The sequence below is a fragment of the Astatotilapia calliptera genome, chromosome 11, assembly GCF_900246225.1.
Source record: "Astatotilapia calliptera chromosome 11, fAstCal1.2, whole genome shotgun sequence".
Classification (NCBI taxonomy): domain Eukaryota; kingdom Metazoa; phylum Chordata; class Actinopteri; order Cichliformes; family Cichlidae; genus Astatotilapia; species Astatotilapia calliptera.
In genome coordinates, this window is record NC_039312.1 from 17,094,290 (window position 1) to 17,111,332 (window position 17,043).

Genomic DNA, 17,043 nt, shown 5'->3' on the forward strand with positions numbered 1-17,043 from the left:
AAATAACACAAGAACAAAAATCCAGGTAGGGGAATTTTCATATCCTACTAAAATGAATGAAAACCAAAAACTGCCTTGAAGGTAGAAAATGCAGTAATCAATCTAAAAGCCCACAGTTTGCTTTGGAAAATGGCCAGCAATAAAGTACACCGGTTTGTAGTCAGCAGTCTGAAAATAGGAAAAACACTAGCATGAGCATTGAAGAGTTAGACTGGAGTGATTCATAAAAAGTTGTAGCAACCCAGATCAGTTTATTTGTTATTTATAGAGGGCCCTGCCGGTGAATGATTAGGCAAAATCTCATACTCAAGAGAAGGGCAGAGGGTGGTGTTTAGGTCTTGCTGGCTTTTGCACATGTCTGCAGTTAAGCTCAGGGCGACTGGGGTCTTCAATCACACAGCCTGAGTGTAAATCAGTGCGGTTTTCACTAGTTGCAAGAGCAATGCAATCCATTCTTCACCGTGAGAGCTTCCTCTGTTTGATCACGACCCAACTTCACCTTAAGCAACATATCTGACCCGATGGTTTATTCTAACGCAACTGTTACACTCAGGATAAGAACTAGAATTTTCCAAGGATTATTTATTGAAGGGGAGGAAATATTAGAATAAACAATTGGCAGGGTTATATACATATGTTAATGTGTATTTTTTTTTTTTTTTCAAAATATGTATGTAGAAAGTTGGGAGAGGCTACAAATTTTAGAAGATATTTTCATAAGCATTGTATACAAACTGTGACTTGGATAATGGACCTTTTATTCTGTGTGCGTGTGTGTGTGTGTGCGTTTGTATCTATTTTTATATGAGTCATGATAATAAACATCTTTTATCTGATTCCTCTGCACCTAATTACATTACCTGTATCATTTGTCTTTGATGGGGCCTTGTTTTGTATTATGTTGTGCATAATGAATGCAGGCCTTGTGAGACTTTGTCCCTTCTCACAGTAGACTTGTAATGAGCGTGTTCTTCTCCTCCCTGTCGTGAGCAGCGGGCCTACCTGGGGAACAAAGGTGACAGGGCGAACTCATATTGTCAAATAATACCTACCTTTGTCGCAGCTCTATCCTGTTACCCTTCGAGATAGGCGCGTTGGCTTCAGGAGGTGGATACACATACAGTGGGGGTTCCACTATCTCATCTGTCTTCATTAAAAGCAGCACACCACTGGGGGAATAGGAAAATCAACATAGACAGTGCTGCTAATTTATGTATTCATCATTTTTGCTACATGGGAGGCTTTGTTTTTCACTGTTCCCCATGCCCAATGAAGCAGCTCACCAGACTGATTAACTCAGAGGATTCACACGAGCCGTGTTCTTTATCGGAAATGGTTTTATTTAAATATAAATATGTGTACAAAGGTACAAGCAACAATAGCTCTTTTTTTTTTTTTTTTTTAGCAAATAAAATTCTTAATACAATATTAAAAGAATGAACAAACAAAATGGCAATTAGTTGTGTTCCAAAGCATGGTAACTGCATTCAGAGGAATGATGAACAACTCAGACAAGAAAATGTGTGAATACCAAATAAAATAAACTGAGATAGATACATATGTATATAAAGATACTTTACAGTAGAGCAGCTTACACGCTGTACTTTAAGGCGTATACAAAATAGAAAAATAAAGACAAGCGATGATGTTTGCCTCCTCACTTTAAGTGACATTTGTTCTCTCATTAGGCTGCCTGGGAACGTTTCATTTCTTTCTTTATATTTTTAGACAAATGGCAGTACAAGCGTCCACACCAAAAACGCCCAGGAAGTGGAATGCGGCCGGGTCAGGTGCAGTAACCGATGTCTCGAACATGAAATGGACATGAATATAAACGCTGAAGAGTTTCACTAGACACATCATTTGCATGCAACAGAGAGAAAGTATGGACTTAGCCATTTGTACAGATACTCAGTTTCAGGGTAGTACTGTTTCTTGTAAACATAGCGAGACGATTTGATTGAGTTGAGTTGTAAAACTTGAGAGCGGGTGGTCCCCCGTCAGGACCGCCTTCCACATCTTACCCCACCTAAGCCTGCCAAAGTTGATTCTGCGTTCAAGTTTATTTCAAGTTCAAGATTGCCACCATTTTCCAAAAAAAAAAAAAAAAAAAGACCACTTTTGATTGTTCTGGTTCCTACTCCTTGATTTTACAATCAGAAAGTACAGCAGGAAACGATGCAGGGGTAGATCAACAGTTTTCAACATCAGCCCCTATTTTTATTACCTATACAATTTGTTACCATCTTTGGGTTTTCACTGCCTTAACTCGTCCGTGTCAGTACAACATAGAGTCCTCCATTAAAACGAAGGCAATATGCACATTCTTCTCTCCCCACTGGCAGACAACACTTTGTGTCCAACGTGTTAAGGTTATCACGAGAGGCTCCAGAAACACAGGTCAGTCCAGATGTATTCCACTTACAATAGAGTGCCTGTAGCACTTGTTGGTTAGTGCAGCTAGCCTGTTGTGCAGAATAGTTCATGTCTGTCTCTGTGGATAGCTCAGTCATTTGTAGATGATAGAGACACAAATGTGCTTACAATTCCTTTCGCATGCCAACGAAAACATCAAAATGACAGACAACAAAGGTTCTTCACACCTTTTTACCCCCCCCCCCCCAAATACTGTACGTGTCAGCTCGTACTGTCTTCTTTCAAAGTATTTACGAGGTTATGTTTACAATTAGTGTTGACACAAAGTAAACTCTGGAATGCAGGTAAACAGCTACCCCAGTCGTTTTGGCCACCCAAATTTAAGGGATGCATTTGATTTATTTTCTGGTTGGCCCACGAACTCGCAGAACATCTCCACAAGTTTGGGTGGTCATCATGTAGAGACAACCTAGTGAGGTATCGCACTGTAATGTTCATCATATGCTTGACTTGAACATCACAATCTGCTTAATTTTCTAGCTCTACAAGTTCACATTACTGTAGATGCTGCCGTCCATCGCAGGTTGGTTATTCATAACCGAAATCATGCCTCCCTTCTTATACTGTCCTAACAAATCCTTGCAGGACTGTCCGAGTAAAGAAAGTTCATGTTAGTCCGCCCACACATGTGGTGACAAATAGTTATCTACTCACTGCTTCTTTACTCTTTTTTTTTTTTTGGCCCTATCAGACATGAGTCTGCATACGTTGCGAGGGCCGGCCATAGTCGGACTGCTGGGAGGACACTTGTGACGAGGCGTAAGAGAAGCGAGATGAGCTCGAGACCTTGCTGGCCTGATCTGATTGGTCGTACGCATCCACCTTCTCATAGGAAGCAGGCTTAACATAACTGGTGAAGGCGTGGCCATAAGTAGCAGGTAGGTAAGCAGTGCCACTGTAGAGGGGGTCAGTGGGATAAACTCCCCCCTGCTGGGCAGGCTGCTGCTGGGCAGCTTGCTGCTGTTCGTATGAGGTTCTGCTCACTGTGGTGGTTGCGTATCGGTGGGAGAAGTCATAGGCACGGGGTTGGGTGCCGTGCTGACCGTACACGGGGCTGGGGGAGGGCAGCTGCGATGGAGTGTAGACCGGCCGAGAATTGGGCACGTATTCAGAAAATCCGCTGCCGCGAATATGACGGTCGTCGTGGCCACGAACATTGTAGTAACCATTGGTAGGATCCTTTGAAAAAAACAGAGGGAAAAAAACATCAATTTGACTTCAGTTCAGTATCATGTGGAAAAAAAGCATGCTTGCTATTTTGAGAGTTTCTTCAAGGAAGTGTTTTTCAGTTTTACCTTGATGTCCGATCTTTCGTCCTCCTCCTCTTCCAGGAGGTCGCTGTGTTCTGTGCGCGATGTCCCGGGAGACTCGCTGCTGTTTGGAGCCTGAGGGAAGACCAAGAATTATTAGGATGAACAAGACCTTACTAGAATAAGAACAAAAGAAAGTCTGAACATTACGTTATAATAGTACTGATTTCTCTCTCACAGTCCATGGAGATGTTTGACATACAGAGAAGCTGAACAAAATAGACCTACCATGGGTTCTTTGACATCTTCCTCGTCGTCGTTGCCGCGTGTAGCATTGTGATCGCTGTGAACAATCTGAACTCTGATGTCACTCTTGGAAAGACGAGTGCATCTTTTGCCTATGGGAAATGAGAACAGATTCACTCAACATTGCGAGGAAGATTTGTAAATCCAATTTACACGAAGCTTTCTATTCAAACTCAAGGTGAAACGGCACAAAATTGAACATAATCTTTTCAATTTTCAGCTCGCAGGCACTTTATTATGTTCGATTTGAAGAATTGGCTGTTGACCCTCCTGCCCATACTAACCGTTGAGCTCACCTTTGCCTGTGTGCCTGCAGCAGAGGGAGACCAGAGTGATGACACAGATGAGCAGGACACAGCCGCCACCTACTGCCCCACCTACAATTATCAACATCGGCAGTGCTTCTGCAAGAACAATGGTAACAGAAGAAATGCGTGGCAAAGAGGGTGAGGGTCGATGGTTTGTCAAGAGATGGGGAAGGGATGAAATCAGAGATAGCAGAACATAAGTGTCTAGGAAAGTGCATATTGGAGCAAATGAAAGGAACAGAAGAGATTCTATTCTCTTTTTTTTTTTCTTGCCTAGCTAATCTGAAAAATGCTCTAGTGCCCATAAATTGATCTGCAGTAAGCCCTGATCTTCTCACAGTGACTGTAACATATGCTCATGTGGGCAATCCAGCATCTCACAGCCTGGCTATTGTCTCTAATCTCTCTGAAAGAAGGGTAACAAGGCCTGACATGCAATGAAGCAATAGACAGTAATCTAATTAGAGATTCCAGGAGATAGCGCTGCCCATTTCTCTGGAGACCCTGCTCTGCTACGTTGATGTAAATTACTGGCGAGGACCTCATTTTTGGTGTCTACTGCAACAAAGGTTTCCCCTAGCATCAGTGGAGTCGTACCACCGCTGTTTAATTTTAAAACCACTTAAGGGGCCTGCAGCCTGAGATGCTGAGCTTGGCTATAAGACATTGATAGAGACTATGATCCCAGCTGCAAACACATGTGGCTTCCTCTAATTGACTTTTGTCCCTAATCAATATCTATGTTATGGGGCAAACATATTCATTAAAGAAGCCATCTGCTGATTAAATCATATCGATTAGAAGAGCATAATTAAGATAAGCACGAGACGGGGGCACTACTTTTACCCAATCTTCACAGCAAGAACCGAGACTATCGCTATAACTCCTGTGCAGGAGTATTACTCTGGCCCGTGTGTACCTTGCTCCTTCAGCGTGACCAGGGCAGTGCCTGTGCCGAAGCGGTTCCAAGCAGTGCAGTTGTAGCGCAGCTGGAAATCTTGTGAAAGAGTCTCAGATAGCACCAGAGACGACACGACTCCGTGGTCACTGGTTACTGTCTGCACTGAGTAACGACCGGAGGAGCCGGAGGACAGGCTCATGTCCCCAAAGGTCCACACCTGTGGAGAAGAGTGAGAGAATAGACAACAGGGGGTAAGGAATTGTTCTATAAAGAATCCTTCACCTGTGAGCAAAGCAGAAGCCAGCACGGCTGTTTATCCTTAGATCCCTGCCTGCTGCTGTGTGAACGCCGGCTCTCTCTCTCTTGTGCTTTTTCCCTGCTGACCTCTGAGGTGCTCGGTGTCTGACACAACTCACGGACTCATGTTTAAGCTGCCTCCCACGTTTGCCCTACAGGTGAAGCCTAAGGAGGGTTAGGTAGCTACACTGGGAAACAAGGCTACTTTTTGCCGTGTCTAGCACAGAGCCAGCAGGGCACCTGTCTCTCACTTCTCCTCGCACCCTAATTATCCTCTCTCAGCCCAGCGTACATTCAGCAGTTCAACAGGGTCAGACGACTGATGCCTCTTGGGCCGCTAATTGAATGTGGTCTGGCTGAAACCTGCAGGAAGCCATTCTTTCAGCAGCTCCGATAACTCCACAATCATTCCGGTCAGTGTCTGTGTATATGTTTTGTTTTAGCAAACGAGGTGGAGATGTGCTGGTGCAAAGGTGTAGAGGTGAGGTTAGGGGTAAAGCTCATGTTAGTGATGCTGCTTATGTGGGCGGGGTAAGGAAGGGGGAGTATGTACAAACTGAGTGTGTGAGCTAATAAGCATTAGTGAATGACAACACACAACACAAATAAGAGGATCACTTACAATCTTATCAGGTGGGGGGCTGCTTCCCACCCGGCACTCCAGCTTGCCCTTGGAGTGTTTGACAGCGTGCTGTGTGGCCTCTGCTGTGATGATAGGTGGACCTGTGGGCAGATGAAAGAAAGTGAAGGAAATAAAGAGAGTTTTAAAAAAGACGTACAAGTGCAAGCATACAAAAAAACTAGACAGTAAAGTGGTGTTAGAAATAGAAATATAGATGAATAACTAAGTAACCATTTCCTATATCAGGCCCATCCATTGGCACAAAAGATAAATCTGGTATGTATTAATCTCATGACTTTTCTGTAATCTTTGCTCTTTTTCTGAAATGTTTCATGAGAAAACTCTGCTTTGGTGTTTGAAACTATTGAAAATACTAAAAAAAAATGTTTTAACTAAACAAGTAACTAGACACAGCAGTTGTCAACTGAATGAGTAAAAAGAAAAATATATATATAGGTTTTTAAAGTAATGAGGAGTAAATTTAACATAAAAAAAAAACATACTTAAGTGATTTATTTTTTTCTTTTGTTCTTTAAGAAACTTCTCACCATTTACAGTTAGAGTGACATCTCTTTCTGCAACTCCAATACGGGGTACAATGGCCTTGCAGGTGTATGTGCCAGCATCCTCCTGAGTAACAGCCTTCAGCTGCAAGGTGTTACCATTACTGAGCACCTAGTGAGAAATCCAGGGAGACAAGTGAGAAGTATGTTAGAGACAGAAAGAGACAGAAAGAACAAGGTTGTGAGCAGAAGAGGCAGGCGAAAGCAAAGTGGGACCTTTATCAGTGGCCCACTCACTGTGCAGGCAGCACAGAGGTGGGCTGACCATTGTAACAAATGCTGGTGGTTTGAGTTTAATTTCATTGTGAAGAGCTTTAATCACAGCATTAAGCACTCCAGCCACCGCTGAGTGACCGTGCTGCTGTGGAGATTGTTGCAATTAAACAGTGGGGACAGAACGAAGCATGTGTGAGTGGGCCCTAGCCTTTGGAGCTGCTACACTCACTCACTCCTTAGCTCATTGATCCTGTCATTCCATCAAGCTGTGATTAATCCATTTACCCCCGCGCCATCCTCCTCCCTCCCTCCATCTTCACATCTCCCTCTCACTCTACATTTTTTTTAATTTCACCACGCTTATGGAGTAACCCAATTAATCTATTACTCATGGCTGTGTGAGGGACAGTGGCAGTGGGTGGATTAGAAAAAATGTCTGCACCATTCCCTGAGTGTGGCTGAAAGCATTCTCTCTTTAAGATGACAGCATTGCTTATGCCATCCCACAGCATTCTTGACCGGGGGTGCTTTTTCCAGCATAGCTTCAGAAATTACATTAGTTGCCAAGAGAGATCTCCTATGGGATGCCCCCACTAATGGTGTGCACGCTAGAACACTTTTACCAGCATGATGTAACGTGAAGGTGGAAGTGTCCCATTTGTTCCACCTGCAAAATTGACTTTAAGGAGATAGATACGCAAGCCTAGCTGGGCCTTTGTGCTGTCGAGAGGCGGGAGATGCTGCTCTAAAAGTTACAAGTACAAGTAGTGATTCTCCCCTTGAATGAGTGATTGATTGACCGATTGATTAAGTCGGGATTGTGACAACGTGTCGTGTGCTCTGATGGTGCTCTATGAATCTGTCATAGGACAGGCAGTTTTCTGCCAGAGGCTTTAGCCCTCAGGGAGAGTGGTTAGAGGAGGTGTTGAAGTTTCTGCCTGAAAAAAGGAAGTGTGGGAAAAAGTGTGAGGGATTCATGCCTCAAGGCCATGTGTGAATGTTTCTCTCCGGAGGAATGGTGCTGAGGTGTGGTGCTGAAGCTTTAGCATCAAGAAAATATGCTGGTGACTGGCTTTTTTTTTTGTTGTTGTTGCCTTACCACACTGGAGCCTTGCTTGGTCCAAGCCAGGGTCAGAGGAGGGTTTCCAGTCCACGCACAAGTGAAGGCTGCATCCATGCCTGTATCCACTGTCATGGGCTTCGGCTCCGACAGCAGTCTGGGGCCAACTAGAAGGGAAGCAATGCAGGCGGCCAGTTAGAATCAGTAAGAGACTTTTTTTAAAAAGCTGCTCTACCTTCAATATCTGAAAACACAGACCACACCGCGTACAGTGTTTGCCTTCAGTTAAACTTACACTGGACATCAACCAGAGTGCTGACATTGGTGCTGCCCACAGAGTTGGACACCTCACAGGAGACGGGGTCTGTGAAGTAGGAGTAGTCCACTGTCACCTCAAGGCTATCCCCATTTGCTTCGGAGATGGGGACTCCTCCTTTCGACCACCTGGAACAAATGAATGATCACAGCTCCATTAGTTCTGGTAAGGAACGGTGCGATGCGTATCAAAGTGGCTGTTAGCCGATTTGTGGCTTGTGCCAATCAAACAGCCCATTTAATCCACGGAGTCTACTTGGCATCTTTTTGTCTCAGTTTATAACATTTTTGCAGCTTATAAAATTCATTTTATTAGGCTTTTATGTCTCAGTGCAACGCAGAGGTTTAGAGTGGACACAGAAAAGACAGATACCTGTATCCAGTGATTTCAGGATTGGCTGAGGCAGAGCAGATGAAGAGAACCTTGGCTCCCTCTGGTACAGTCTGAGGCTGGACTGACAGAGTCACTGAAGGGGGGTCTGTGAGAAGCAGAAACATTCATGTCACTGACATGCATGACTTTGCAAAAGCATTCATTGGTCTCCACAGAACACTGGTGACTGCATGCTGCACGTTGATAATTTCAGAGTGTTTGTAGGCAGGTGGATGCTGGACTCACGCTGGACATTGATAGTGACTGATGTCTGTCGTCCAGCAGGGGCAGCTGGGTTAACAACCCTGCAGGTGTAGGTGCGTCCGGAGTCACTGTCCTCTGGAATGATTGGAAGCATACTGACAGCTGTTTCCCTCTTCCTATCCTCCATTAGGGACTATGAAGAAGGACAAAAACGAAGAGGTGAGTAAAAATCAGCTCAGCGTCACACAACAAAGTTGCATGTCATTAGCGACTTCACCATTTACACACTGCCAGTCTTATTTTATTTTTTTCCATGCGTGAAGCATTAAAAATTGCCATCCTGTTCCTTGGCATGGCACTTAAATCATATATTTTATGATGCAGCAGGGGATATTGTGCTGTTCCCACATTTCTGAGAGTGTTCCCAGTCAGCGCTCCTTGTTTGTCATCATCTTTTAAATCTATTTACTGCTCACAGAAATCAATACGCCTAAGTGAGGAAAGGTGCAGATTCTGAGGATATGGCTCACTGCTCTCTCACTTTCTTCCTCTCTTCCTCATACATAAGAAAAAAAACAACAAAAAAAAGAAAGTGAAAGCTGAGCTGCCTGCGTGTCCTTTTTTTTTTGGTTGGTGACAGCGAGGGAGGGGTGTCACACATCATTGGAAAAGAGCAGGGGCGAGCCGAACCTTTTCCCTGGACAGCCAGATCAATGGAACAGGTCTTCCATTTTCTAAGCCAGACACACCAAAAGCATTTTTATGCTAGATCAAATCACATCCCTCCCTGTCGCCAGCCCTCACTTGGACAGAGCACAGCCTACCCCCAGTTTCACTCCTAAACGTTGGAAATTCTCTTGTTCTTTCTTTTTTTTTTATTTTCACAAAGCTATTAACAACACTTTGCTCTGTCTTCACTCCCCTCCACCCCTTTCTATTCCTCTCCTCCACATTCCTCACATCTCATCTCATCTCCTCTCTCTCCCCCTGTAGCCCGCTTCCTTCCCTCCTCACTGTGGGCTCTCGCCTCCTTAAATGTGGCGTTTAGCATCGTTTAGCGTGGTCAGAGAGCATGAAAAATGTGACACTTTCCCAGCCGCGGCTGGTTTACGCTCTGGCGCATCCCCATTGTGTTTTTACAATTGTTGTGGGTGATTTCTTCTTTGCAGAAACTCTACTGTATGAAACACTCATGCCTGTCTGAGCTTTGGCATGCTCCAGTTATGCTGTAGTGTGGCTGCATTAGTGAGCAAAAAAAGGGGAGGGAGTAGAGAGTGAAGAGGGCTGAGGTGGTGTGGGGTGAGGTGGTGTAGGGAGGGGAGAGAAGCTAGGGTGGAAGGGGTGGGGTGGGTGGTGGGGGGGGGGGTCAGGAATGAGTGGATGCGGAAGGGGGACTGCAGAGGGTAAGAGAACAAATCTTGTGAGGAAAGGGTGGCGATGGAAAAAGAAAGTGTGAGATACCGTGAAAGATAGATGGAGAAAAAAGCATCCAAACAGAAATGAGGAAAAAGATAGTATTATACCCCGAGAGAAAATATTTCTGTTTTTTGAATAGCTTTGCATTTATTTCTGCCCGCTGTTACAGTTTGTAATATTGTGTAGGTGTGTGGTGATTGAATGATAATGCAAAACACGGATCTGTTCTCACTGTACCTTGGAATAAATTGCAGTTTCCATGACTTCTCCATCTCTGTACCAGGTGATTTCAGCAGCAGGTTTGGCTCCCGAGGCTCTGCAGGTGAGGTTGTGCGGTGTGTGGGCCTTGAGACGTACAACGGGGCCGCCTTCCACCACAGGGTCAGAGGGAGGAACTGTAATGCAGAAACAAACATACAGCTCAAGACAAAAAGACTCATTGCAGCTCCGGGCGAGCGCAGAACCGCAAAGACGCATTACTGATATTGAGCTTGCTGTTGCTCTTAGCCCATCGTCAATATATAACAATACCTTCTTATTGCCAAGTGTCTATTTAACAAGGTGTAGTTTCAGACAGGAGAAAAGGCCGAGAGCTGTTGTCATTTGGTGAAAGAAAAAAAAAGCACACACACACTCAAACTTATTTATTTCCTTTCTTGGGGCTAGCATTATTGCTCTATTTGCTCTTACTGTTGCAGAGTGATGTTTCAACTGAATTGCTTATTTGTTCATTTATTTGCATGGTTTCGCACGCACCACTGTCAAGCCAAGCGTGCCACCCCTGATGAAGGCGTCTATCTCCCCAACCAATAAGGGAAGGCGTAAACATGGGGTTTGTGCTGGCCTTTCTTGCACCCTCTACCGAACCAATTTCACTGTGTGTATCTGAATTGTCAGAGGTCCTTCCGCTGTCGCGGCACGGACACTAATGGAATCCGAGTGCTAGGTGATTTTAATTTCCATGCCGATTCCCCTGACTGCACTCCCACCGTTGACTCCTTTGACTGTGCAGGATTGCTTTGGTCTCATCTGGCCACATTGATTTACGCACACACAGACACACACATACACTCACAAGTTAGGCGCACGCTCCCTCCTCATGTCCACACAAAAACATGAGCAATGCATCTGATTTCATTTATGTGTTTATGAAATGCACATAATGTTCATGAAGCACCAGCCACGGTGTCGGCCTTGGTCTTTCGAGAGTGCATTTAATGTTGAAGAGGCAGTTTTATCAAGTTTTCATGACTGCCTCCACACACACTCTCTGGATGTGTGTGGGCATGTGGCGACCGCACTGCTTCGTGCTACGCTGCGCAGCTTTTGGCGGTGACACGAGACAGATAAAGGTGGGCAGATGAGCTCGGGTGAGTCCTCAGATTCTGTTCATTTAACTGAAATGTTTCTACCTACCACTCAATTTGCCCTCCCATTGTTGCGCTATCTGCACCACTTGTCACTCTGCCTCAGTGACTTTGAACAGACACCTCCACGCAACGGATGGATTCAGTGACAGCAGGGTCTTTGTGGAGAAATGTTCACATAAGCTGCAGCAACAGATCTCTATAATTGTTCCCTTTGAGTTTTCCTTTCTTGATGAAAAATGCTTGCCTTGCAGGTCCATTTATGGGCAATTGACAGGGCTAATTTATAGAGTGATATTCCTTTTCATGCCACCAGATGCCAGCAGTACTATGTCAACTCCAATTCCCAAAAGATCCGGCCCCCCTCCTCCTCCTCCACGTACTCCCCCATCCCTACCCCACTCCGCTCCACCTCACCCCACCTCTGAAGGTCTGTGTGAAGAAGTAGATCACTCACATCACGTTAATGTAAAAACCGCCGTGCGGTTGACAAATGTTGTGGCTCACTATAAAATGTGCTAACTATGCAGACTTTCAAGCGACTACGCAAGTCATTTGTGACTGCAGCAATCACATTACCCTAGACGTCGAGAGTCTTGATTATCGCGACTAAGAATGCTGGCGTTTCTTTTTTTTTTCCTCTTCTTCTCATGGTTGAGTCTTATTTGGTTTGAATTATGCTTTCAAGGCATGTTTTCCACTTGGAAACTGTACAGATAACGTTATCTATAAGCGCTGATTGAAAAAAAACAAACCCAAACAAACTATGAAGTTTAAGACATTTAATGTTGTGTTTTGAAGGTGATTCATTTCAGGGGATGAACATGTATTATTAGGGTAGTTGTCTGCAAGCTTTTATGCTCTGCGATGAAGACACTCCCCTGATTTTTCCCATGCACTGCCAGCCTGCAGGCCTTGGCACAAGGGCCGACTGTGAGGATCATGCGTGAGCTGTGTATCTTACCTAGTACAGTGAGCTTGGCACGGTGGGAGCGAAGCGCTGCCTGTGTAGCCTGACACTCATACACCGCGTCATCCGCCAACTCTGCTGAATCGATCTGCAAGCTGTGCTCGCCTGATAGCGGGTCGCCCATTAAGGAATAGCGTGTCCAGCCTGCGTGAAGCCAGCACAGAGAATAGAGTCAGAGACAAACAAACCAACCAACAACAAACACATAATGAAAGGACTATAAAATGAACAGACTTGTGTCCCGAACAAAGCCAAAAGAAACGTGGCAAGGCTCTTTAAGACACAAATGAAAGCAAGCAGCACCTCACAGGGCCAGGCATTGAGCCGTTGTGTTAGCAGAGCAGCGTGAGCCTAGAGATGCAACACGTGAGAAGGCTGCTGCATGGGAAGACTGTCCTTTAAATACAGGCACACTGAAGATGGGGTGGCTAAGGTCAAGAGGAAGCTTCTTCGCCTTTATGCTAGTCAGCCACACATTTAAATGTCAATGTGTGGCAAAAGCCAATTGATTATCCACCTTCTTACAAGAGTTAAAATGCTAAACAACAAATTAAAGTTCGGTGCGTGCAGCAGTAGCTGACCTGTCTGCAGTACATTGTTCACTCACCATTCATTTGTGTAAAACCCCAAAGGTTGACAGAGAGAGACTTGATTTCTAATGAGGCCTGGCATTAATTGCAGCAGGACAGACAGAGACAGAGAGAGCACTAAACACAGAGAGGGCAGGAGAAGAAAAAGGAGGGGGCTGGAGAGAAGAAGCCAGTGATAATACCTGGTAGATCTCTCTCTCCTCCCAGTGCCAGGCCATCTTTGGTCCACTGTACCATTCCACGGTAACCCACGATGACACAAGGCAAGGTCACCGACTGACCGGATACAACCACCTGGTCCTGGGGCTGCTGGGAGAAGTAGGCTGCTTGGGTGGCTGCTGGAAGAAAAAATAAAAAGGAGACAACGTGAACAACTAAAATCTTTAAATTGACCTTTTCCTTGATGGCAAACATACGGAGTCACAATATGGCTATAAAATCTCGATGTATTAAATTCAGAAAATGTGATCACAGTAGATTTCTGCAGTGCCAGCAGAGACGCATGACGAGGAAAGTGAAACTTTCTCTGTAAGGGCTTTGACGAAATAATGCAACTATTTAAAAAAAAGCAGACTGACACGAACTGCTCAGCTTACTCTCCTGTTACCACAGCACTTGGTGGGAGAAATGGACATGCGTGAAAATATTATTTGTTCCCCCACTACAAATGCGTCTTCTAAGAGGAAGAGTCAGCTGTTACTCGTAACTTATTTAACTCTTTCCCAAGACCATATGGTTACATGCTCACTGACATGAAGCAAACACGCTTGTGGAGAGAAAACGCAGCCACTCCTTCAATGTGCTTTTTGTAAAAATGGATGTTAAACAATCAAAACTCCATTAAAGTTCCCTGGGGACCCGTTCATTCGAGCTTGCTGAAAGTCAGCGGAGACAACTGCCGCCACCGCTGTCGCCGTTTCGCTGCTGTGTTTAAGTCAAAGTCTCCCCGGATTGGCTGGCTTGCCTTCACACGCATGCAGAAACACAGCGTGAATACGGATTCGCAGCTCCTACAGTTTGTGCCACTATGCTTAAGATTGTGTATTACAAACCCCACTGGCAGGGGGGGGGAAGACGGCAGCACTCCAGAGGGAACTAATTCGTAAGGGAAGGCAGGAGGTGAGAGGGAGAAAGGCAGTTGGTTGGTTATCTAAGTAGGATGTCTGTGTGAGCTGGGAAGAGGACTTAAAAAACCCTCCCTCATTCTCCTCTCTTTGTTGCTCGGTGGAGAATGGAAGGGAAGGGGGACAGTGGAAGATAAAGAGGGTTCTATTCAGGCAGTGCTAAGCCCCCACTCCCCCCACCCCGAACTGCTTCTCTTGGTGGGAACGCTTAAACAGACAGGATCCCCCCTCCCTCCCAACATGAAGAAAGCCACTGAAAGGAGGGCAACATACGGCGGCCAGAGACACGCTATTGTCCTCTTGTCCCTCTCTTTTAATAGGCCTCTTCATTTCTAATCAATCCTGCTAAATGCAAGTTTAATAGCTTTTCAATAGCAGCTTTTCCCCCCAGAGGGTAGCTGGGATTTTCTCTACCCCCCCCATCCTCCCCTTCTTTTACCCTCCATTCTTTCTAGTTTTTCTTTTCTGAAGGGGTGGTGTGTTGAGGGGCTTCCGTGGTTGTTGGCACTGTTTATCCTGCACTCAATTAACCACTTCATCTCAGGACTGCACCCTACCCTTCGCCTCCCTCACCCCTTTGCACCCTCCTGCCTCTGTCATCCAACAGAACGATTAAAGCCGCCAAACAGTGAGCTCATCAGGAACATGAGCGCTCAACACTTTAGACCGTTGTGGCTCTCGACAACTGCCTCGAAACCCATTTTCACATGCTCCCATTGTCTGTTACTCTCCATCTGGGCCAAACGAGGTGTTAATAGATCGAGTCGAGATGTAAAAAAAGAAGAAAAAAGAAAGATCAGAGAACAATGCATGTCGGCTCTCCAGTATCGTCTCCCTGTACATCATTTTTATGAAAGAGCTTTAAAAGCCGATTGAGCTGTGGGTGCAAACAGGTAGACTTCTGTATGTGTGGCACGCACTGGGGATCAAAAGAGGCCAATTTGAGAGCGTCAATAAGAAGTGAAACGTCTTCGAGTGAAGGCCATTAGGCATTTACCGAAGGCTGGCATTTTCCAGTCATACCTTCAAAAAAATGCTGTTTTAACAGTCTGCCCGCCTGTCCCTTACATTCTGCCGTTATGAGCTATTGAGCGTTTTCATTTTCCTCCCATTGCAAAGCGAGTTGGGGGATTTTCCTCTTTGTACTTGCAACAGTACAAACATTGATTGTAATTAAGTATCTTGCCCAGAGTATCTAAATGTTTACAATGGGTAATAGTTCACTGCATTGGTTGATTGTTTAGATGGATTACATGCATTGAATTGCTTCTCTTTACCTCGCCCACGTACAATTTCTCATGCTCACAAATGGCAATTAACACCATACGCACACACACTCACGCATATGCAGCCGTACAAATATAGAGTACGGAGCATGTGCTGTAGAGAATGTCTTCACGCCATATGAGTGATTCATTGCTCTCCAGATCCCTTATTGAAAATGCTCAACAGAACATCTCGACTGGCTAATGACTCATGCCAGATTCCTTTAATTCCTCCTTGCTGAATTAGACAATTCTTTGACGGTGTATTAGCAGCTTAATTACATGAATACATTTCTGACGGGGAGAGAGGGAGGAACGCAACCAGACAAAGAAGTAGTGGAGGAGAAGCAGTCAGAAGAAGTAGGGAGCTGTGGGTGTGAGGAGGCTTGTTCTTGGTGTGCTGCAGTGTCACATACACACATGCGTGTACACAAACGAAAACACACAAATAGTTTTCGGTGATTTTCAGCAGACTAAAAATGGGGAGCTCGTCTATTGGCTGCAGTTGAATCGCATTCGTAAAGAAAGACTTGAATCCCCTTGAAATTCCAACATTTCTGCAGAGGATGTGAGTTTATTTATCGCGTTGTCTCGATTGCTACGCAGGTAAATATGTGCAGAGTAGATTAGTTATACAACACGTTGCGTGCTTAAATGTTACACTGACACCAAAAATGCAATATTCGCTCTTTCTCACCTTGCTGTGCGTATATGTGTGCGCGTGACTGCTTTTCCGTCCCCTAGTAACAAGGTCAAAAACACATTTGGCCAGATACATTTTAATCCGGATTTCTCAAAATGGAATATCATTTCACACCGCTGGATGCACATGGGGCTAAGTTTATGTGTGTCTGTGTGTGCGTGCATTTCCGCCTGACGCTGAGTGTGTGTTTGGGCTATGTATGTTTATGTCTGCCGTTTCATCTCAGTGTGTGAATGAGTGTGGAGGTTGGGGCTGCGTTAATAGGGTAAGCATCTTGTCAGGCACTGGAGGGCACATTTAGCAGTTACTTTGACACAGTGACTTTGCTGTTTCTGTCACATGGTTGGTGTTAAGTGCAAAACAGCCTCCCCGACTTGGGCGAAACCTATTAAAGAGCTTTGCGTTGACCCTGGAACTGCTTGCTCTCTCTCCTTCATCTGAACTGATAGGGGATGCGCTCGCATCAGGAAGGATCAGGAAGGGATGGACAGATGTCGGCAATGATCCGTCCTCCACTGGACATCTGCCTTGATAGAAATAGATTGAAGCAGTCATTCTGCGTGTGCGAGCGAGCGTGCGTATGTACGTGAGTGTGTCTCGTGTGCATTTATCCCGGTGGGGACTTTAACCTGACTGCACACAAACCTGTGGGAACAAAAATCAAGGTCCCCAGAGGTATGGACTGCTTTTTGAGGCTTAATACTTGGTTTTAGGTTCAGGGATAGCATCAGTTAAGGTTACGTGGATAACTGCGAAC

At 45.1% G+C, this 17,043-nt stretch overlaps 1 protein-coding gene across 3 annotated transcripts in view; it reads right to left on the bottom strand.

The window, feature by feature from the left end:
• Positions 1–2,601: 2,601 nt before the first annotated feature.
• The window catches only part of kirrel3l (kirre like nephrin family adhesion molecule 3, like), a 32,448-nt gene continuing 18,006 nt past the window's right edge, over positions 2,602–17,043 (bottom strand). The window contains exons 2-15 of one of the 3 annotated variants that reach the window (XM_026183743.1): positions 13,377–13,529; positions 12,599–12,748; positions 10,505–10,662; positions 8,894–9,044; positions 8,648–8,753; positions 8,255–8,403; positions 7,999–8,126; positions 6,669–6,795; positions 6,121–6,221; positions 5,220–5,418; positions 4,277–4,396; positions 3,975–4,084; positions 3,732–3,821; positions 2,602–3,615 (exon numbers count right to left, since the gene is read on the bottom strand). In XM_026183743.1, the coding sequence (XP_026039528.1) occupies positions 3,124–3,615; positions 3,732–3,821; positions 3,975–4,084; positions 4,277–4,396; positions 5,220–5,418; positions 6,121–6,221; positions 6,669–6,795; positions 7,999–8,126; positions 8,255–8,403; positions 8,648–8,753; positions 8,894–9,044; positions 10,505–10,662; positions 12,599–12,748; positions 13,377–13,529 (2,234 nt within the window). In that variant the 3' untranslated portion in view covers positions 2,602–3,123. Of the gene's footprint in view, positions 3,616–3,731; positions 3,822–3,974; positions 4,085–4,276; positions 4,397–5,219; positions 5,419–6,120; positions 6,222–6,668; positions 6,796–7,998; positions 8,127–8,254; positions 8,404–8,647; positions 8,754–8,893; positions 9,045–10,504; positions 10,663–12,598; positions 12,749–13,376; positions 13,533–17,043 lie in introns of all 3 variants that reach the window. The other 2 variants (XM_026183744.1, XM_026183742.1) reach the window with 2 other exon arrangements.